At 40.5% G+C, this 24071-nt stretch overlaps 1 protein-coding gene across 1 annotated transcript in view; it reads right to left on the reverse strand.

The window, feature by feature from the left end:
* Positions 1-24071, reverse strand: part of si:dkey-288a3.2 (protein phosphatase 1 regulatory subunit 37) — a 50274-nt gene that overhangs the window by 283 nt on the left and 25920 nt on the right. Inside the window, exons 6-7 of the mRNA XM_028565180.1 lie at positions 14112-14145; positions 13584-13684 (exon numbers count right to left, since the gene is read on the reverse strand). Coding sequence (XP_028420981.1) covers positions 13584-13684; positions 14112-14145 — 135 coding nt within the window. The remainder of the gene's footprint in view (positions 1-13583; positions 13685-14111; positions 14146-24071) is intronic.

Consider the following 24071-nt stretch of genomic DNA (forward strand, 5'->3'; position numbering starts at 1 on the left):
TGTAAAACCCTCTGAAATGTGTACTTTTATACTTTCTTTACCTCAACCGACTTTTGCTCCCTTTCAGTTACGTGATTTCATACATGAGCTGACAGAATGTGCCTTATGACACCTTACACCCACTTATTCCCAGACAAGAAAAAAAAAAGGAGCACCTCCAAATAACATCAAAATCAGAAGGTCGCTGCACAACTTGTGTTTTTAGTTAACAAACTAAGCGTGGATGGGAGGACAGGAGGAAGAGAGGAGTGGAGAAGTAACAGAAGGAAGACATTAAAGTGCGGAGAAGAAAAAGGACAGAGCAGAGGACAGGTAGTGTGCTGACTCCTGGCTTGCTGCTAATTGCCACAACCACCGATGCACTTTCCTGCCTCATAAATTATCGCTATGACGACGGCTCTGATGATGTCAGGAAAGCCCAGCATCCCAAAACCAACAGCAGCCTCTCTACTCCTGTCACCACTCTCTGCTTGGTCTATTTAAACACATGGAAATAGATAATGACGCCAAAACCACCGTTTTATTTTCCAAAAAAAGAGATCTATTTATGCAAATTTATGAGGAAAATGCTGGCTTAACAAAGGGAATGAAGCCTGAGGAAGGTGAGGGACATCCAGCCGAAAATGAGGGAAAACACCACTGATATATAGACTAACCAGCGACAAATAAACAAATATACAACCTACACAACAACACAAAGACATAATTAAAAGGCAACAAGTAATAGGGATCCAATTCAATTGTATTCCATTTCATTTATAGTGTAAAAGCATAACAGAAGTTATCTCAGGACCCTTTACAGGTAGAGTAGGGTGAGTTGTGACCTCTGTGGGGTCCTGACCCCGATGTTAGGAAACACTGCCATATTCCCTTTCCGTCATTAATAAAACAATTGACAATTTTTTTTAACCAGGCCTTAAAAAGGAACCTTTTCCTTAACAAAAAACAAACTCTTAACTTTTAATCTGCAGCGAGCTCTTCTCTGTTCTCCTCTCTCCCCTCCTTTCAGTTCACCTCCCCCCCTCCCCTCCCTCCCCTCCCTCCCCTCAGTGGCGGCGGTCTGCAGCAGAGCAGTTAATAAAGAGATTGATTATCGGCCTGTCAGGAAGTGACAGTTGGACAGGGCTGCTCTGCGTGAATGACAGAGGGCATGCTCACCACGCAGCAGCCCGCCCGCCTGACACACACACACACACACACACACACACACACACACACACACACACACACACACACAGAGATACTTTTGCCAACACTAGGGGTAGGTGAGGTAGTGAAGGAGGAGGATGTGGGGGGGCTGCATGGGTGAGAGGCAGGCATGTGGAGAACAGCAATGCAACCTTCTGCTGGTGAAAGGTTTGTCTGTGTGTGTTGGAGTGTGAGTGTGTGTGTGTGTGTGTGTGTGTGTGTGTGTGTGTGTGTGTGTGTGTGTGTGTGTGTGTGTGTTGGTGTGTGGGGGTCAGGGTTCACAGCTACTGCCTTCTGGAAAGAGAGAAAGAGGGATGCCAATGACGCCATACACAGGAGCCAAAGGGATCAAAAGAGACTCAGGAACACACACACACACACACACACACACACACACACACACACACACACACACACACACACACACAGATAATACAACATAAACCCAGGATACAGTGGATTTACACACTCCCATCCTAGCAACACACACACACACACACACACACACAGACACTCACAGGTGCCCTGGTTATTGCCCCTGGGTGACAAACACAAACTAAGCTTGTTGGAATGTTGGATTTGTGTCTCTCAGCACCAAACCACCGGGGATCGCTCGGAGCTGTCAGGTGGTTTTGGTGTAGGATTTGCTGACCGTGTCACCTGCTGGAGACCAAAAGGATGTTTCTAATACACAATCATTATGAAAACAAGCAGCTGTAACACAATGAATACATTTTTTCGGAGCGTCACAAATACTGTGACGTGACTCTTTGAAAGACGGACTCTAGTGCTCATGTTCTATTGGTCCAGAAATGCAGAAGGCCAATGAACCTTTTTTTTTGGGTGGCTTAGTGAGCAACTGTGACTGGAATAAAAGGAGCACCATGATGAAACCCTTCCCCGAGTTCATTTAATCCATCTGTAGACCTCACACAAAGCAAGCAGAGATGTGGTGACGTGTGCATGATTAGGGTGGAAATGGGGAGTCTTCTGGGTTGGTCAGCTATCTTCCTTGTAACAAAAGAAGATTAATAAAGATTCTTTTTTGGGCTTTTCCATCTTTCATTTTTGACAGGACAGCTAAGTGAGAAAGGGGAGGGGAAGACATGCAGGAAATTTGTCACAGGTCAGATTCAAACCCTGACCTCTGCGTCGAGGCATAAACCTCTCAGTATACGTGCGCCTGCTCTACCCACTGAACCAACCCGGCCACTAGGTTGTATATTTTTGACATAATTTTTAAGGTTTCATTTCATATGTATTGCTTAGCCTATTTTATTGGTCACTTTTCTAGATGCATTACTTATGATTTGCCTTTTATTCTTAACTGATGAACTATATTTGCATTGTTTTTTATATTTGCACTTTTTAAAATGTAATGTCTAAGCAGGCTCTTCACTTATATCCTTTGTGTAATAGAGTTGGTTCTGTTGTGTCAGTATGACTGTTCTAAATCATCTGCTCTTTAACTATCTGACTAATATCTCTTGCTATTTATCACTGTGCATAGGTGACCAAACTATTTTCCATAACTATACTTTCATACAAATGCTCAGAGTGCTCAGAAGTAAAAATAAATAAATAAATAAATAAAAATGTTATGGTGTTTTTTGGAAGGGAACACATAAGTTCAAAAAAGAGGAGAAGCCCAAGGCACTCTTCTGGCAAAAAAAAGTTATTAAAGCCTTTATTTATATGGCTATTTCATATCAAAATTGTTAGTACATTAAAATAGAATTGAGTAACAACCCAAGCACACAGTTTCCCCTTTTGTAGATACAATATGGTTGCAAACTCCAGAGCAAGGAGCCTGTAAAGTCACCGGTAACAAATGCCAAGTATGACCACCAGATGGCTCTTATAGAAAAAAAAAAGTATATATATAACAACAATACATAACAATGTTCCAACATTTTTTTGGGCAACAGCATCAGACCATATCCATCAGAACAACTACAAAAAAGGGCCGTAATCAATAAGAAATAACAGCTTTAAACTTAAAAAAGGAACAAAGAACAAATAATATTCCTCTTACAATAAAAAAGGTCAATTCATAAGCAGTGAAACTTATTTTGCACGCATAATTTGATGTATTTGATTCAATTACTGTATGTATTTATCTGAGAGGAACATGCACTCTGACTCTATCTGTTCACCCTGATGTACTTTGCACCTACATTAGAGCATACGTTAGAGAACAGTGTTAAATGTCGGAGTGTCCCCAGCCTGTCTCCACAGTCACATGGGAACATTTTGGCAGTGCTCTGGCACAAAACAACCACCCAGTCAGCATATAGTGAGCGGCTGGTGTAGCGGCGAGGAGCATATGCTATGTAATGAGGCTGACAAGCGTCCCTCCACCCCGTGGCTTTAGCTGTAGCTACAGACAATATATCTGACCTGAGTAAAGCATGACAGGTCACACTGTAAAATGATCCTCTATGTGTTGATGATTATGATATAGCACTTAGAGGATAAGGTTGGTGAAATTCTATATTTGTCCACTTGTCAACCAATCCCATGTGCAGATCCAAACCAACAGTGAATGTCTTTACTAACAAGTTCTGTGTGCGTATCACAGCCTGACATACACACACACACACACACACACACACACACACACACACACACACACACAGTCCTGCTGCCACAAATACAAATTATAAAACAAAATTATGAATCCCACTATGGCCACGCCAAGTGGTCGATTGGTTGGAGTTAGGCATTTGACCTCGAGTGGTTAAGGTTAGGATAGCCGATTGGTCAGGGGATAGGACCTGTACAAATGGGGTTACGTTACCTTGCGTGAGCATGGACGCTTGGCCAATAGTAGCTATTGAAGGGCGGGTCTTGGCGTGGCCATAGTGGGAAAATAAATATAGCGGCCCGGACAACTTCAGGGGTTTCAAAACTTTTTGTGTCTGTGATCCTTTACAATTCTAAACACATACTGTATGTTAACTACATCTGCTGATGTAGACGATGGGACGTGATTGAAAGCCCTGGGACAGGTGCAGTTTCTTAGGTCACTAAACTTTAAACCTCAACTGACAATAATCTTAACTCAAGTGCCACTAATAGCTTTGTTTTTGCATGCTTGTAAGGACGTATCCTGTTTGAAAAGAAGTACTAGTAACTGGACCTGAGTTAAGATGCTTTTGTCATACTACTGTTCCCAAAGACAAGACTGAACTGACAACTTCATGTTAAATATGTTTTTTTAGAAATGTGCTTATATCTACAGGGCACAGTGGGGGTTAGAAAGCATATTTATTGTGCCTTATGTCTATAGTGCAGTTTTATCTTTTTTTTCTCCATTTAGCTTTTCCTAATTAGGGTCGTTAAAAAAAAAACATTCAACTGAACTCATTTGGCCTTTCAGTGTCACTGCTTTCTTTTTAAATGCATGTTTGCCCATTTCCCTCTAGCTGTGCTTCTTGCAGTTTCCCAAAATGAAATTGGTGTTTGCACGAAGAAGCCTTTTTGACACTGTCTGGTCATTGTTTATTTGCAGAATCTTCCACTTTCTCCCAATTTTCTTAAAACTCTTTGACATGCTGTTAACAATATTTTAGTGTCGGATTCCTTATTTGTTCATTTCGCTGTACATCTCATGGGAACGCCATGCTGTAATATCTTCCTACATAGGATCCAGGTGCCAGACTTTCAGCAAAGCCAAACTAATTTACTGATTTCACACACACACACACACACACACACACACACACACACACACACACACACACACACACACACACACACACACACACACACACACACACACACACACACACACACCGTCCCCTAATCTACACTACATTTATTTGCACTTGATCAGCAGTGGAACAATCAATACCTAGACTGAGTAAGTAGACTGCTGAGCCTCGTAATAAGATGCCCCCCCCCCCCCCCCACCCCCTCATCTTTCACACCCAGAGAGAAGGAATCAGAGTGGGGGAGGAGGAGACGCAGATGGACAAGTGCTTTTACGAGTCTTCCTCTGGCTCGGTGCCACGGCCACAGACTCTCTTTGTTTGCCGGCTACTAAACTAATAGAGATAAAGGCAGGTTCCTGCTGGCCCCGAATTAGAAAATCATTAAGGAATACAAACACACACACACACACACACACACACACACACACACACACTTACGTGTACACATGTAAATATTAAAGACTGTTTCTGCAACATCAGTACAGAATACAACTCAAAACTGCACTCGCACGCACGCACGCACGCACGCACGCACGCACGCACGCAGTTTATTTCACTGCTGAAAACCCAAAGAAACTCTTGTTTCCTTTTGTTTCAATCTTTCATGTAGTGGATGTCCTTACAGTGTTGCATGATGGGAGAATACTGTTGGAACTTGGATGTTGAATGAGTTTCCAGGTCCAGAAAAGCGCCAGTGAGCCTCGGCCATTCTTGAAGCTCTAAATATTGAGTTGTGTGGCGTGTTTCTTTGGGCCCTCTGCAGTCTGCTCAGTGGTCAGATGGATCTGGTTGAAACTGGGGTTAGTCAGTCCATAGCACAGTATGTTCCGCTGATAGTCCAACAGTGCTGACCTTAGACTAACCTGCTGTTTCTATTGTGAAGTTTGAAGAAGAGCTTTGCTAAATATGAATTCCAGCTTGTTATATAGGCTGCACTGTTGTGCACTTGACACTGCAAATGTAAGATAAGCGTCCAGCTTCTCTCACCAATGACTGCTGATTTCTTCTCTTGTTGTTTCTCAGAGGGATCGTTGTCTCTTTCTGCCCTTTCACTTGTCAGTCTGGTTGTATACATTGTACAGCGTTTTGTTCTCCATTTAGTTTAAGCTTTGTGGCAGCAGATTACAAACTTTTGAGTAATTATGTATAAATGTATGTACCGTATATATCAGGGTTGTGCAAAATTCTGAATTTCAGAATTGGCCTCAATTCAATTCATGAATTTGAAGTGAATTGAATCCGCCCCACAGGAAGTTTAATTTGAATTGGAATGACAGGAAGTGGAATTAAATTCATGGCAATTCAAAGAAATTCCATACAGTCACACATCAGAAAGAATGTGTTGAATCTCACATGCATTCAGTGCTAGGAAGGTTACTTTAGAAATTGCTTACTGTTATAAGTTACCCATTATAAATATGGTTTGGATTTCTTTATCAATGCAAAGTAATTTCCTTTTAATGTGATTAGTAACTAATTGAATTACACATTTTACCTCAGTAATACAACTAAATACAATTACATTCATTTTGTAATTTAATAACATAATTTAATTCTCTCACTCCTCAACCCTGCATACATTTTCTTCCAAAATATAGATAATGATAAGCATTCTGGGAAATGGAGTCATGTTCTATCATGTTCCACAAAATAACAATTACAATAAATCAAACTTAATTATTTGTTCTGTGACTAGAGCTTTTAACATTCATTGCTGGGGGAAAACATTTCCTGTTAATGTAATCTGTACAAGGAGTTCAAACTAATATCATTTATAGAATATGTAATGCAATCATATCTGACATACTCTATATTGTAAAGCATTGTTAAACACTTCACTTAAATTATTTATATGAATTTCTTTGACTTTTTATTGAATTGAAATTCTGCTTCCTTTAATTTAAATTAAAGGAAAAAAAATCAATTCAAATTCAACTCAAATTCAAGAATTGAATTGGAATTTAGGAGTCATTCTCAATTCAATTCTGAATTGTGCACAAGCCTGGTATGTATGTATGTATGTATGTATGTACGTATGTTTGAGTTTGAGTTTAGTTTATTTATGAAAGGGGACAGTGCAAATTAATAAAACACATGATTTCCCATGGGTTAAAAAAGCCAGAATTAGCCAAAAGGCTATTTTTCATCTGTAGTCCCCTGCCTTCGATGTTAAAAAAGGCTTCTTTTTTAAATACAAAGAGACAAAAAAAAAACAACACAAGCAAGACTTAGCACAAAACATCAGGACAAAAACACAACACACAACGTAGCACAAGACAAGACACAACACACAAGCAGAAAGATATACAACAAAGCAAATCAACAGGGTATAAAGTAAAAAATATAAATATAAATTAGAACAAACATAACCATTAAGATCAATAAAAGCAGTATTAAACTAGGAAGAAACAATAAGTAAAATGAATGTATGTTGACTCAAACTAACAGAATAATATGTATCATAAATAGCGTTGACCATCCAGTGTTTTAGCTGCTCAGCAACAGACGTCTATATGTGTTGAACTGTCTGATGTGGTTTGGGATTGACCATCTGATGGACTAAAAGAACTTTTCCACATCGGAATAACACGGTCTCCTCTTGCGGATCCTCTTGTGACTCGAACAGTATCTGATCTTCTGTTGATATAGACAACAAGTGGCGGTGGAGCTAGGTTATGAGTGACTTTATATACCAAACATACATTTACATATTTCATTAGGTCTTCCCAGCTTAAAAGCTGGTACTTCTTCAAAATTAAACATGATGGAAATGCTTAGTTTTTTTATCTAAAGTTTTTATGGCTTGTTTGTATAGTGATTCAAGTGGTTTCAGTTTGCTGTTGTTGGCCTGGGACCAGCTTGTCAAACAATAAGTCAGATGGGTGAAAATCATAGAATGTATGTATGTATGTATGTATGTATGTATGTATGTATGTATGTATGTATGTATCTCTGTACTGTATGTATGTATGTATGTATGTATGTATGTATCTCTGTACTGTATGTATGCATGTATGTACTGTATGTATATACTGTATGCATGTTTGTACTTTATGTATGTACTGTATGCATGTTTGTACTTTATGTATGTATGTACTGTACGTATGTATCTACTGTATGCATGCATGTATGTACTGTATGTATGTATGTATGTATATACACATTTATAGATTACATATACAGTATATTTACTGTATATGTATTTATGGATTGATATTATTGATGTTATTATTAGTATTATTAATACTACTGGATTATTAATACTGATGCATTTATGCAGCATTTTAATGTTGTAAGTGGTTGTGGTGGGACTAATGTTATAGTTGGGGTGACAACAAGTCCTATTTCAGAAGGTGATCATACAGTATATCACATGTGCATGTACATTTTTAATCTGCAAAGTAACTAAAGCTGTCAAATACATGTAGTGGAGTAAAAAGTACAACATTTCCTGAAAAAAAAGTGGAAGTTTTAAGTGGCACACAATAAAAATACTATAAAAAAAAGTATCTTGGAAATGGTACTTAACTTAAAATGATAAAATGATAAATGGTAAATGAGTAAACTTTAGAATCATTCCACACCCGAGAAATGCAAGCAAAGAAACAGCAGAGGACTGATCCAGACAGACAGCAAGATGGCAGCAGAAGACCACTAGTATCCTAATGTTTGAATATTCAATAGGAAACCACTACATGTCAGGTGTTTTCTGCCGCTCTGGTCAATATTGAACCCTAATTTCAACAACAACAACAACACATGTGGGAGGTTCGGATTTGAAAACTCTGCCTCCCCCTCGCCTTATGTCTCCACGTGGGAACAGCCTCTCCCTCTCCCTCTCCCTCTCCCTCTCTCTGTCTGTCTTCGTCTCAACATTAGTTAAGATGGCTGCACGGTGGCTGCCGGGAACGAGCGTTTAAGGCTCTCTGAGGTGCAGGGGGCTTAAACTAGCTCATTTGTTAGCTCTGCATTCCCAAAGACAACCTTACAAATGGAGCCACTTTCCACTGATTATTAGCAGGGAGGTAAAGAAACAACGGCTCCACTCGGTTAGTCTGGCTCAGGACCGACCGGGACACTCAAACACACACACACACACACACACTAAAGGGTCAACAGGCTCACACTGAAGCAGATACATGGGGAGGTGTGTTTTCAATGTGGTACATGTTGAATGAAGTCTTATTTTGAAATCAGTGTAGAGATAGAGCAACATAGAGAGGAAAGGAGATGGTGTTTGTTGAATGTGAACATGTTCAGGTTCAGAGGCAGATCAATTTGAATACACACACACACACACACACACACACACACACACACACACACGCACATACGCACGCACGGACACACGCTTGAAGCATAACAATACCTGTGTCTAAACCAGGGCTCAACGAGCATTAAAATCTGTTCATAAAAAATGAAAAAAAAGAGAAGAAAACAGCATATGGAAGCCCCAGCAGAGGCATTCTTATTTCTATCTGTGAAAATTCATTACGGATTCTCACAATGAGTGTGTGTGAGAATTCACTGTTTGTTCTCGTCTGGGCTAAACAAAGGCACATGTGCTCATTTTCAGAGCGGGATGTGGTGCGGCCTGATTTCAAAGGCACAACTTGAAAGACGACAGACAGCTATTTACAATATTTATACATTTAGGATGCTGATACTATGCATATTACATGTCTGTCTTCCACTGTGTGTGAGTGTGTGTGTGTGTGTGTGTGTGTGTGTGTGTGTGTGGATCGGTGGGAAAGGGAATCGCTGATAAAAAAAAAAAAAAAAAAGGGTTACTTTGGTATTTCTCTGATAATTGGTGCCTTAAAAGGAGCTCATTTTTAACTATGTCACCACGACTGCTCGATGACAATTAATCTGTTTGCGGCTGCTTCCTTGGCATCTGTGCCAATTACTTTATATGCTAATATATGTAAATGACATCTCAGATGCCAGTTTCAAGTGTTATGCGAGTGGCGTATTGTGTTTTTTTTTAAAGTCATATTGTTGAGGCTGATCAACAATGCGAGTGCTTTAAATGTGGAGGTGTGTAAGTTATTGATTTCCTCCCCTGGCCTAGTGTTTCCTCATAAACACATTTACTGACTCACATATCTTACCTTTCAAATGAATTTCAGGATTTGTCTTTCTGTTTCCCCCCCTGAATTTGTCTCTTGTCAAGGTAGGAAAAAAAAAGAAGTCTTAAAATAAAATATGAATTCACACAAAAGATAATTGCACAGTTTGTACATATAAACCCTCTGAGGTTGTTTTCACACTCACAGATGTTTTTTTAGCATGCTCTGATATTGTTGTGTATTTGAACTTATCGAGGTACCCTGACTGTTTGGTATTCAGCTACAATAATATCTAAGAAGAAATGTATTTCATGATTGCACTTTTGTTTTTAAAAGGAAGGAACAGTGTTTTGTAGAGCAGTTTTTCTGTCTTTATGGTCTGAGAAACTGATCGCACTAACAATGACACATATTCACTAGGGACGCACGATACAGAAAATTTCACGATTTGATATCAATTTTTAGGCTCAAGATTCGATTCAAAATCGATTTTTGATTCAAAAAACGATTCACAGTATGTAAATGTAGTTACTTTTCCCATGTGATTGCAGTAGACATACAATAAAAAAGAAAAATCTTATAATATAATACAAAATATTAAAAAATATGAATCGATTTTTGGAATTCTATGAATCGATTTTGAATCGGTAGAGCTTGAATCGCGATTCGAATGTGAATCGATTTTTTTGCACACCCCTAATATTCACAATGCATACATGTCCTACAAAAAACCCACTAGATTTTAAAATCTAATTCAGCAAAAAAAAATTATGATTTTACATTTACATTTTTACAGCTGTTTTTGTGAAAAAAGTAAACACTCCCGCTGTATTTAGCATTTATAAGCAGTATGTATACCATATAAGAGCTGTGAGCAAATATAAGGACAAGGGTGTATCCATATGTTTGTCAATGATTATAACTCCTCCTATGAAGCATCCATAACAGGTGTATAAAGAGTAAATGACAGCTTGGTATCACAGTATAGCATTATATATGATTACACAGGAACCTAACCCTGCCTTATAAAGCATTTATTAACCATACACATCATTCACCACCAAGCTTAGAACTATGAAGACAAATCCCTACATAATGATAATAATTACAAATAATGACGACTATGCTGTATTCATCATTCATTATATGTTACACCAGATGTTTACAGGTGCTGACAAATTCATATTCATCATTTACTGCTACATTACAGGGAGTTGTAAACCCGTTTTTTAAGAGTTTGCATGTAAATGTTAAAATAAAATGAGGATTCAATTCCCCGACAGAGCAACATAAAGAGCCGAGAGCCACATTGGATCAAATCTGAATGTTGAACACAATAACAACCGAATTTGGGCTGCCTGGTCGTTAGTAGTTAGAGATTACAACCTGTCAGTCACTACGGAGAGGGTTTGTCCCAGACCTTTCACCTTGTTTTTGGAAGTATATTATTGAGATATATGAGCAGATAATACTCTCTGAACAGAATCCGATTTTGTGCAGTGATGTTCTCTTTGTTTCCGTCACCAGAGTGACACAACGCGCCACACACATCACGCCACTTCTTTGAGTCGGAATTCCATCAAATGGAAAGTGGAGAAGAAGAAGAGAAACGCTTTGAATTTCAGAGTAAGAGCTACACAGTTTCTCAACATGTCTTCGTGTACATACCTGTGAATATATTCATACAGACAATGGAGTTGTCTAAATATATGAAAAACTTTGCCTAAATAAAAAATAAAAATAAAAATACAGTCTAAAATTAGCAAATTTACAAATTTACAAAACAGGCGTTGAATGTCAGTTTTTGGTGCTGGGCGCTATGGACACATTTCAGTCAGTACCAAAAAAAGATATATATTATATATTATATACCGGCTAAAAAAAAAGCTGCAGTGCAATTTCCATACACCAGAGAATCCTGTGAAATGCTTTCAGTTACAGCAGACTGTACAGAACAGTGTTAAAGTCCATCAGCTCCTTTTTTCTACACCAGGAAACTTGAGCAGCTCTTACTGTACGACTAACGGAGAGAATTGACTTTATTTATTAACCGTTGTTCAGAGGAAGTGGAATAACGCTGAGTAAATGGTAATGAATGCACTTGGAGCATACTCACAGAGCCCTGTACTCTTTCTATAAATGGCAGTAATTACCAGCCGTTCCTTCATCGACAGACAGATGCACGGCGCGGCTTTAAGATGCCTTTCTATTGTTCTTCTCTTCCACGTCTCTGCTCCCTGCTCTGTCTGCAGCCTTCCATCACTCCGACAGAAGATGTCACTGTTGTATACCAAATATCTGCTCCCTGAGGTTGTGTGTGTGTGTGTGTGTGTGTGTGTGTGTGTCTCAGATGAGAGAATGTGTTTTCATGTTCATCAGTAAGAAACAAAGCTATGTTGTATTTAAGGCGTTTGACTGTGAAGTTTTGACAATGCAGACAAAAGAAAGAAATCCATTAAAATTTATCCAGCTGGGTGAACTTTAAATAAGAGATAATGACATGAATATAAACCCAATACAACTACATTACATTTTTTATTTGATTTGATTGTTGAGCAAATAAAGATTAATTGGGTTTAAAGTGCAATTTAAGGTATGAAAACTGTCCCTTTTCTTATTATCTTCTTGCATTTATTTTTTTTATTTTTTAGCACCGTAGTTAGTCCTAAAATCCTGCGAATGACTTTAATTTTGCACGCCACATGCAGTACACAAACTGAACGTGGCCTATGAAAATATAAAAATAATGATGCCAGTATTATTCCAGTGCTAAAGTATTCATTACAACAATTATGAAAATGACGCCGGGTGTTTAAGGAGTGGGAGGTGGTGCCACGCTCTGTTTTAACATACACATTGTTATCTGGCTTCACTACTCTACATGTTGGCTTCTTTTTTTCCTTCCGGTAATTACAACACCAACATATTTGGGACGTTATGATTTGATAATTATACTGGAGGTTCACCGGGAGAGAGATGATAAAAAAAAAAAAAAAAGAGTCAAAATAAAAGTCACAGGGATGAAACCAAGAGGCTGAACACGAGACGCTCCGAAGATGACGCCTGAATAAAACATAGAACATTCCTCTGACCCTGTATGCATAAACAAAAACATACACGCATGCAATAAACTACTTTCACTGTCAAAATGATATTTGAGAAGAATTCTTGTTTTATGTGGGGTAACAGATTCAACAGGCTTTATATTACCATTACAGAGAGATTTTGAGTGTGCTTTGTCTGTTGTCAAATTGCTGTTTTTGGATTGGAGTTTGGTTGATGGCTTTCTACATGAACTTGACTTTATCTGAGGCTGTTCAGGGAGAAGGTTAAACCAGTCTAGCATTTGCAGTGATCCACAGCAACTTGGCTTGAAGGGAATATTGAGATAGTGATAAAACTGGACAATATTACTGATAAATACTGATATTTTAATGAAAATAAGTATATGAATTTAACAGACAAATATTCAAATGTTGGTCACAAAACCACAGTTCCCCACAAGGACCCAAAACTGAATCATGTTCATCTTTAAATCACACCGTGACTATAATTGTTTTAGTGTGACATGACAAGAAATATGGAATTATTATTTTCATGAATGAACCTGAGAATGAAACATGCTCTGGGCAGTAAATCCACTTCCATTTCGAAAGCTTTCATTTGTCTGTTGGGGGAAATGGTCTCCAGCAAATGCATGATTTTCTCCTGTTGGTTTGATAAAAAAGTGAGAAGCTGTTTTAGGAAATTTTAAGTGTTTTTTTTTTCCTTTTTAAATGAAGCTACTGTATATATGAGCTACGTGATCAGTAGAAAACTAAAGGGCTCGGAGCTGAGCGCCACAGACAGGGAGTCAGAAAGTACTGTGGGAAAGTCTGGGGAAGGTTCTCAGTCATCCAGGTCACAGTTCTGGCTGAAGGCTAGAGAAACCCAGCTGGGTGGCATTCACTCAGAACTGAAGAAGTCTCTCGGATGGGACCACTGAGCCCCTGGCACTACGGTGTAAAAAATATTAATAAATAAAAAAATCAAATGAAAAGAGAGATCCAATCCAAAACGGGAAACCCGAAGAACAATCAGCACCAATACAAACAACAACAACAACAACAAAAGAAGTTAAAAAGCGTAGCCACACCTGATATTTTTCCAGCACTCCCTCCCCATCTTGCCTAAAAAAAACAAAAAAAAACACATTTGTGTATGATGCAACACATGATCAGACCTAGAAGTGTGCTCTGCTCCACGACTTATTGACAGGCCGGCCCAAGACCTGCAGCAAGCAGCGTCTACTCCTATAGCACCGGTCACAAAGTGCTTCACAGTCCAAGAAATAACAATTAAATAAAATCTAGAGATGGTCTGATACCATTTTTTGTGTATCAGCTCATACTGAGAACCAATCTGATACCAGCGTGTAAAGAAATTTATATATTTTATTATGTTTTAACAGCTGTATACTACTATACCTGTATAGATGTGAAATGACTTCTATCGCTGTTGTACGGCCTGGCTCAGGTTAAACTTATTATTAAACATGAAACAATACATGCTGTAGAACTTTATTTTATTATCCAGTTTGACAGTCAGTCATAACGGAAAAAGAACATAAATAAGCTACTTTAAAGTAGATTTTCTTCTGGACTAAATTAAATGGTATCTGATCAGTGCATAAACTCCAGTACTTTCCAATACCAGCATCTCAGGCAGTATCGGAGGCTTTTCCGATACTGGTATCGGTCTCAACACATCTCTAATAAAATCTAACACAGTCAAATAAATCAATAAGATAAGCGGCAATAGAGTGGGACTATTTCCAACCAGATCAGAGTGAATATAATTTGGATGTGGCCTGAGTGTGGACCCACGGCTGGTCTCGGATACCATAAGGACCCAGGAACTCTTCTACTCTGTGGTCTCCAGGCAGTTGCCCACTTTGCCCGGTTGGTAATCCAGCCCGGGTCCTCCTTGCAAATCCTCCTAAATAGGTGGATAGTAGCAGGTCAAATGCTAGACTTAGTGATACTGAGTTATCTGTTTTAATGTGAGTTTCACAATAATGCATCTCCTCTCTGGTCAGTGTTTAGCACTGCGTGGGAATGCTCATCAAAGCCACAAACTGTTCTCCTAAAATGTATCAATTTCTAACTTATGTCTTGCATAGTTTCATTTCTTTCCAACAAAACAGACAAGGCTGCTCCCTGACCTTAAACTACGTACATACACTCACACACACGCACACACACACACACACACACACACACACACACACACACACACACACACACACACACACACACACACACACACACACACACACACACACACACACACACACACACACACACACACACACACCTACCAGCTCTCTCTTTCTTTCGTTCTCTCTCTCTCCTCCCTCCATCCGACCCTGTATTTATCAGGCTGTGTGACTTTCTAATCCCTCTCTTTAGCAGCGGTGTGTGAAAGCTAACACTCCTCCATGTGATTATGGAGGGCCCTGGGCTGCTGGTTATCTGGAGAGACCACCGCAGAGACCCCCGGCCATGCTCTTCCAAGCCAGCGCCACTTTAATTCTTCCTAATTGATCTTCACACTTTATAACTTTTTCCCTCCCTGAATCAACACAGGTAGAGCTCCGTTTGTCGTGGCTCTGTTTCTTTATTTAAATCTAACTCTTGAAATGTGGAAGCAGGATTTTGTGAAAAAAAAAAAAAAAAAGAAACTCCTATTATATTTTAAGTGTTGTGGCTCTATGGTCAGTCGGTCCTCCACTGTGGTCCACACTGGAATATCTCAAGAACAGATGCATGTATTGACATGAAGTTTGTACAAATATTTATAACATGTAAAATGTCCACTTATCCCGAGGCTCTATGAATCTGCTTCATCAATGTATTGTTACACGGGCCAGAGGAAACACAAGAGAGCCTGATGGGAAATGACAACAGAGAACTGGAGCTCTGAACACAAACACACACAGGCAGACTCTTACACACTGCATCAGTTTCTTGCTAGTTTACAGCTACTCTCCGTACAGTTGTACATTGGCTGTTTGGGTCAAATTAGTCTCGCATTGCCAGCTCTATCTCCACAGCGCTGTGGAGGAAGGTCTGGCTACACCACACGTATATTCTGGGATAGGAGAAAAAACAGCCCTGGGTCTTTTGCATTTGTTTTTGGCCAATTGTCTTGGGCGGCGCTAAGCTCCGGATGCAGCAACGGTGGCTCTGCAGAATAGTCTCGGGGAGGACCTTGTTTTGTTTGAACATTTTCACCCCACAAAAGAAAACGCCACATATAATATTAAAGGAAGTCAACGGTTCAAACAATACAGTAACGTGAGCTATTTAAATTAGCTGCAGTGTATCATCTATGTTGATGTTATAGTGGTGGCCCACCATGGCAAAAATTCTTGGGTTGTTGTTCGGACAGACCTGCCCCCACTGCTAAAAAAAATCCTAAAGGAAACACTGAGCTGATACATAGTTAAACCTCATTGGCTCTTACCAGTGTATCTCCGTGGGTACTTCATCCACAGGAATCCCACCAATTGGTCCCAAAACGTCCCAGTTAGAGAGGAAATGCCCTAAACATATTCTTTGTTAATCTTTACAATCATTCCCTGAAAGAACCGAGCAGGTCTGACCTGTTGCACCGTCCAAATCTTCTTCAAAATTTGGCATTTTCAGTGTGTAGCTCGAACTTTGTTGTTGTTTCTCCAAGCAAAGGGATTTTGAGAATGGCAACACACAGAGAGCGGAAGGTGAGGGGCAAAGCCGGACATCGTGGCTCACATGCCAGGCTTTATCCTGGAAATGTACTTCCATTGATGCACAGTAGGGTCAAATTGACACAAAATGCACAGCAGATTCGGGAGTTGTGAAATAACTTTTGAGTGAGTCCACAGCGGCCGCGGCGCTGCCTGTGATTGGGTCTTTACACAGGTGAATCTGAAATCCAGGGCTCAGTAAAAAAGCCTTCCCGTCTGTGACATTTCCCAAGTAGACTCCCTGAGGGCAGACCCTGCCGAATGCCTCTCCATCAGTTTTGTCTCGGTGTTGTCTATGACGGCGGCTGAATTACAGACTGTTTTAAAAGTCATACTTGTCACGCAAAACAGAGCACCACCCCCCATGTCTTGTTCACTGTGGTCATTTAGTTCCACGCTAAAATTATAATAGGGAAGGTTGTCTTTTCCAATGACTTTTTGGGATGTTTTCTACTGTTAGACAGAGCACGAGGAGATGACAAGTGAGGGATCTGTGTCATCAGATGATGGCAGCTGTTATTCATCAGCACACAGCAATTATCCAATAAAGTCATTAGTAAATATATGCAAATATTTGTCATACATGTGTACTTGCGGCTTATGTAAGAATGTTGGTGGGTACCATTTATAGTATAGTGTATAAGAGTGTGTATGTATACAAATGTATTTGAAATGTAAAGAAGCAGGCAGAGGAGAAAGGAAAGGGCTCATTTCAGCGGCTTCTGCCTGAGCTGAGCTGCCATATGTACGGAAATGTTTCAGGTGACAGCAGTCGGCCCCCGACATGTTCTCCGAGGTTACCGTGTTGGTGAGGTGTGTTTGTGTGTGTGTGGATAGAATATAGGTCGCTGACACCTTTGTCATGCCAGGTCATCTGTCAGAGAGCATCTTAATCACCGTTAATAACCACCGAGCCATCTGTTCTCTCACTAACTGGTAGAACGAGCCTTAAAGTAGTCATGTGGGTTAAAGTGGTTTGGAACGATCCGAAACAGCGTTCCAGCACCTCCGATTAACTGGTAAATTAATCTAATCTATATCAGTGTTAAATAACGGCAAATATCCATTCCAGCGTTTCCCCTTTTCATGCATCAGCGCACACAGCGAGTCCATGCTAGGGGTGTTAAAAACTTATCATTGCATCGATGCACCGCGATGCGGACCTGGACCATTCCGCATCGATGCAGTGACAGACCATAATCGATTATACCCTAATGATGTAACTGGTTGATTTTCCAGTCGCTGCTTTTTTAGTTTTTGTCTTTTCTCTGTTGTCTGCTGTGTTTAAACTCCGCTACATTCAGGAAGTGTCTTTTTTAAAGGAGAACTCTGGGCAATTTTTAGGTTAATCTTGATCGCTCAATTACCTATTTTTGAGGGGGGAATAAACTTCAAAATTTCGCCGCGAAAGCATGAACTGTCCTCTGGAGGACCTCCACCAGACCAGCGGGCGCCTGTGGATTGTTGTCGGCCGCGGCAGGCGAGGGAGGCGGGGTGGAAGTAGAAGGATGCCGGTCAGGACTGCTAGCCTGGCTAAGGAAACTACCACACAATTCGCCACTGCAGAGACTCATATTCACCAACGACAGCACACAAAATGGATATATATGCTACAAATACACATGGAACTGCTGCGTGATGATTATTACCGGAGCCTGGCTGAACACACTCACTCATCCCAGATGGCAGCTAGCAGCTAACAGGGTAGGTGAATTTAAACAATAGCTAAGTTGCTAAATGCATCTTGTTGTCATGTAAGGTCCCTGTTCATGTTGCACAGACATTTTAATTGCATTTTGTGTCTGTTAAGAGGCACAAAGGCACTCTTTATCTTATGCCCCCATAACTGCCGTTTTAGTTGAGTGGGAGCTCTGGGCATTAGATGCAGCAGCTCCGTGTTGCTAGCACCGATTTGGCTCGTTTTTTTTTGCTATCAACAGTACTCATATACATATAGCGATCAAGATTAACGTAAAACTTGCCCGGAGTTCTCATTTAAGAGCAGATACAATAAAAGGGGGAGTTCATTTTATATCAGACTGCTTGAATTTGTTGATGAAAACCATGTGTAGCATATATAATAATACTGAGGAGGTGACGCATGGTGATATCGAATCAATTCAAATCATGACACCAGTGAAGACTCACACCCCTAGTCCATGGACAAGGTAATAATAATAAAGGTCAGTTGAACAGGTGAAGATCACGTTGTCGGTAGCCTAACGGTTACAAACAGGCTGGGTTGTGATCGCCACGGCAACGTGCTGCTGATCCGGTGTTTTTAACTCAGCCCAGAAGAGAATATTCGTTCTGCGCTGATCGTTCTCCGTGAAGTTAGCTGCAAGTGAATGTAGCCTCGGTGTGTTTTATGTGAAGTGACTGCGTCAAAAAAAGCCTTTTAAATGCTTGTCAGCAACCGGTCATACGGTAACTTGGGAGGTGCGAGATCACGGAAGGCTTGTATCACGTGGACATCTCCTCACTATCTAGCTACTTGTCCCCTGAACACACTGTAAAAAACATCTCCTCACTATCTGCTAGCTACCTGTCCCCTGAACACACTGTAAAAAACATCTCCTCACTATCTGCTAGCTACCTGTCCCCTGAACACACTGTAAAAAACATCTCCTCACTATCTGCTAGCTGCCTGTCCCCTGAACACACTGTAAAAAACATCTCCTCACTATCTGCTAGCTGCCTGTCCCCTGAACACACTGTAAAAACATCTCCTCACTATCTGCTAGCTGCCTGTCCCTGAACACACTGTAAAAAACATCTCCTCACTATCTGCTAGCTGCCTGTCCCCTGAACACACTGTAAAAAACATCTCCTCACTATCTGCTAGCTGCCTGTCCCCTGAACACACTGTAAAAAACATCTCCTCACTATCTGCTAGCTGCCTGTCCCCTGAACACACTGTAAAAAGCCGTGGTCTCTGTAGACAGCCCAGGCTCCAAATGCTAACAAAAAAAACATAAACAGTGTCCCAGCGTTCCAGCCAATAACCGACATGAAGGATTTTGGGGTGGGGGTTAATATGCGGAAGCACAGAAGGGAGGGGGAGGGGACGGGATGAGGATGAGGGTGGGGCGAGCTAGTCTCAGTTTTGTTTGACAATAAAAAAAAAAACTCAACAAGAAGTGACATCACCCAACATCGCTTAGAGCACCTTAAAGTAGTACTCCAGAGACACGAACACCCATTTCCTGGGTGAAAATCTCCGCTCCCTGCTTGAAAGCCCTGCATTTTATGTCCCAGCCATCCACGCCAACCTTCATCCCTACACGGACCAGAGCTGTGTTATACAGCAGCAGTCACTGTGGTGCATTCAGCACAAAATACGTGGAATAGATACAAATTGCAGGGCTTTACTTTTCATAGCTTATATGTATGAATGGTTCATGAGAACAGCCTGACCATTCCTATGGAAATGGCATTGCATTTATATATTGCATTATTAAAAAAAAAAAATTAAGAAGTCAAATAAAATAAAATAAATAAGTAAAATAAAATAAACATATATTTGTAGCACATTGAACAAACTTTTTACTTCACTGGACTGTGTACTCACCACTGAACATCTAAATAAAGCAGCTATAACATTCAAGGGACAGCAGCCTTTTCCTAGCTTTATGAAATGTGAAACACACTAAAATGTCTCCTCCTTATTAATCATATTTAAATTTATAGTACAGACAAAAGTAATACATGCAGCAAATAAAGAAATAATGACTACTCCGCACTTTTGTGTCCTTAAGGGCACACGCGTTGCTTATGCAGCACTCATCTGGTTTTCATATAGATTTTGTTCATTTCTATTCCTATACTGGCCATTTAGGTTTTCATGGAGTGTTTGTTTTTCAAAGCTTGGATTATTCATACGTGTTTTCAGGTAGAACAGACCAGGGGAGAGAAAGGAAGGATTAGATAGACTGCAAATGACTTGCAATGCAGCTTACTTCTTGGATCTAAGGCAGAGATTTTGGGAGCACATGCAATAGTTTATCAAAGGGTTTCACTAACTGCACTTTGCCTATGATCAAGCATGTTTGCATTAATACATTTTGAGTATATCCTTTCCAAAGCAATAACACATTCATTTCAGACAATTCTTTAATGTGATAGATTCTTACTGGTTGATTTGATGTAATGCTTTCAAACTGAAAACTCCATTTAACAACCTGGTCACATGAAGGGGTCATACAAAAATGTAATTATCAATCTCATGTTCAACATCACTTCAGTACGTCCAACAGAAAGCGAACGCATCACCGTTCATACGTCCTCTACATGAAGCTCGGCTTTGGATATACCTGAAAAATCCACCTTTTAGCAAAAAAAAAATAAAATAAATAAATAAATAATAAATATATATATATATATATATATATATTTGGAGCATGGCTTGTGGCAATCTAAAGAATGCATGGTTTATAGGAAATGGTAGAAAAAGAAATCACGAGTCATCAACATCACACTGTCATCACTACCATGCTATCATCACATCGTCATGGTGCACTGCCCTCACTGCAACCACATCATCATCATTACTTCATCTCACTGTGTTAACTTCAGCCATCACTTCCATCATGTAATCACAGCACAGCCAACAGTATTGTGCACAGGTGCCAGGTCAGCCTCATATCCATTCATTCAGGCTTCCATATGACACATAGTGTGATAATACTACATGTTGCAAACTGCTATGCACAAACACTGACATGCACGTTCGTTACTCTTTGTTTTGTACTTCAAATTGACTCTATTTTCCATTGTATTAATCACTTTCTCAAACGCCATCAACGCAAAACTTGAGAATCAGGTTTACCATGGCAATTTGAGGCTCTGAACCTAATTTGGTGAAGATCAGCTCTTAGGGGGTGCTATAATCGAGGTAGATGCAGTTTGGCCTATAAGTCAATGAATGCAATGGTTAATTTGCAATTGCAACGTACAACAAACAGTAGCTCACACCTCGCGATATTTCCTGATGTTTGCCTCACCGCGTCACGGCTTGGGTTCCGCTTTCGCATGCTACGCAGGTCGTCGAGGGTGACTCGCGCCTGGGAGGCTTGGACCCCGTCATAACTGCTTGCAGTTCTAGTTTCCATTGTAACTAACACCCACATCCATTTTTATAAGCTGGAAAATATTTCCCATTTCTATATCTAAGCCACACTTACTCTCAAAACTGTACAAGCATGTGTAAGAAGATCAACTAGAATTTATTTTTGCATCAATGAGTACACGGTTTAAAAAGACAGTGTATTTTGCAGGGCACTGAGGGACATAACTCATTGATCCTTGATGGGGTGAACCAGGGGACAACTGTAGTGAAGCCTAAACTACAGACCTTGACTTTGGCTAGCCTCCTCTCAGTGCTTTAATAAGATGCCTAGCAACACAGTACGGAACAGGGGATGCCAGGACACTGGTGCCCTGTGCCAGCATTGCCCGGAACCACAGACGAGTGTTTGGGGAGTGTTTCTCTGACCTTTCCAACAGAGCAAAGGGGGGACTGGCATCTGCTTTAATAAGGCTGCCCACTCTTCATTCCCCATGTCCCCCCCCCCCCACACACACACACACACTCCCCAAGCTGTGGAACGGGCTCTAGCACTGGAGGAGAGGTGGCAGAGGTAACAGCTGGCTGCAGCCGTGGCGGCATGGCCGTGGCATGACCACAGCTTTATTAGTGGCGTCCAGGACACCAGCTGATCCTCTCCCAGGGTCCCTGTCACACTGATGTCTTCATCACTAAGCTGAGCAGACAGGCCAGGCCTGCCAGCCAGTGGAGGTGACAACAAATCCAATTACCTCCCCTCCATGGTGCCCGCACCAGACTTGGAGGGGGGGGTGCAATGGACAGTGGAGGATGTTGCTAGGACAAAGGATGAGGGACATGCAAGACAGGACGGTACCAAAAGACGTGGTATTCTGTAGAGCCTTTTAATTTGGCCTCTGGGTGATAAACCTGGGTTACTGTATTTTTCACGCTGTGACACATTTGACATCAGGACAAAGAAACGTCAAGACTGACTTGCTGCATTAGAGGCTTTCAGCTACATGGGCTGAAAATGTGAAATCTGACTTAAGGACTGCAATGCAGACCAGACCATGTCATCACCAAAGCCTGCGGAGGAGGGTCTGGCTAGTCCACACAGCATTCTGGGATGGGAGAAAATGTAAATGAAACATCGTCAATATATAGTATACCAAAGCCTAAACAGAACAGCGTGAACGTGGTCAGCAATTCACGGCAGTTGTGAAATCTTGACTATATCATGGCAACTCATCTTGATGATGTTCAAAATGTACTGTATGTATGGACTGGGTTTAAGATCAAAGGATCACCTCAATAGGGTCCATCCTCTGGGGACCATGAGTATCAACAATACATTTAATGAAAATCCAGCCATTAGATACAGTGTCTAGTTTCCAAAGTTAAGACAAGAGAATGTCTCATTAGTGTCTCCAGTAAAAAGAGTTCATCTTCTCTTGAGCATGAATGTGCTCATTGAATGTAAGGCAACCCACCTGAAGATATCCTGTAATAGATCAAAGTGTGCGAGTTCTGCACGGGCTGAATACTGAGACCTGAACCTGGCTTGTACCTGTTATTTTGTGACCAGATCTCATGGATACTGCCAAATTTGAGACCTGGACCTGACCAGAAGCAATATTTTTGCATTTTTCCACCATTACTGCCCATTAGCTTGCTAGGCAAATGCCAGGCATTTGCTACACACGCTCTCATTCCCTTTCCATGGGCGTTTTGTCCCTGCAGCACATCACACCCATGGATGCAGATGATTGGCACGGTCCGAGAAACAAATAGGAACATTTCTAAATAAATTACATTTGTATATAACCAAACCTGAACCTAAACGGAGCCCAAGTTTTACACAGCAAAATGACTCAAGCTTGAACTGAAACCTGATACTCTGTCTGTCATGACAAAGAGCCTATTGTTTTATACACAAGTCCAGTGTTTGAGGATATTCCAATGTGCTATTTCCCAGCATTAACTCTGCAGAAAAGAAACTCTATTACATTGGGTTGTAATAGGGTTGAAGTGCTACTCATTCAGTCCATTTGGAAAATCCATTGGTGATATAGCAATGATCAGTGTCACATTCTGCAACATGGCTGGTGTGGAAAAATAAAGAAACACAATTTTTTTTTTTCTCAAACAAAATTGACACTATTCTAACTCTGATTGACAAAACTTGACTCTAGGTTATTCTATAGGACTCTAGTTTCAAACAAATGCATTACTATTTTAATATCTAAAATTTCCCTCAGGATGAATAAAGTATGTATCTA

This window comes from Perca flavescens, chromosome 20 (genome assembly GCF_004354835.1).
Source record: "Perca flavescens isolate YP-PL-M2 chromosome 20, PFLA_1.0, whole genome shotgun sequence".
In the NCBI taxonomy this organism is placed as follows: domain Eukaryota; kingdom Metazoa; phylum Chordata; class Actinopteri; order Perciformes; family Percidae; genus Perca; species Perca flavescens.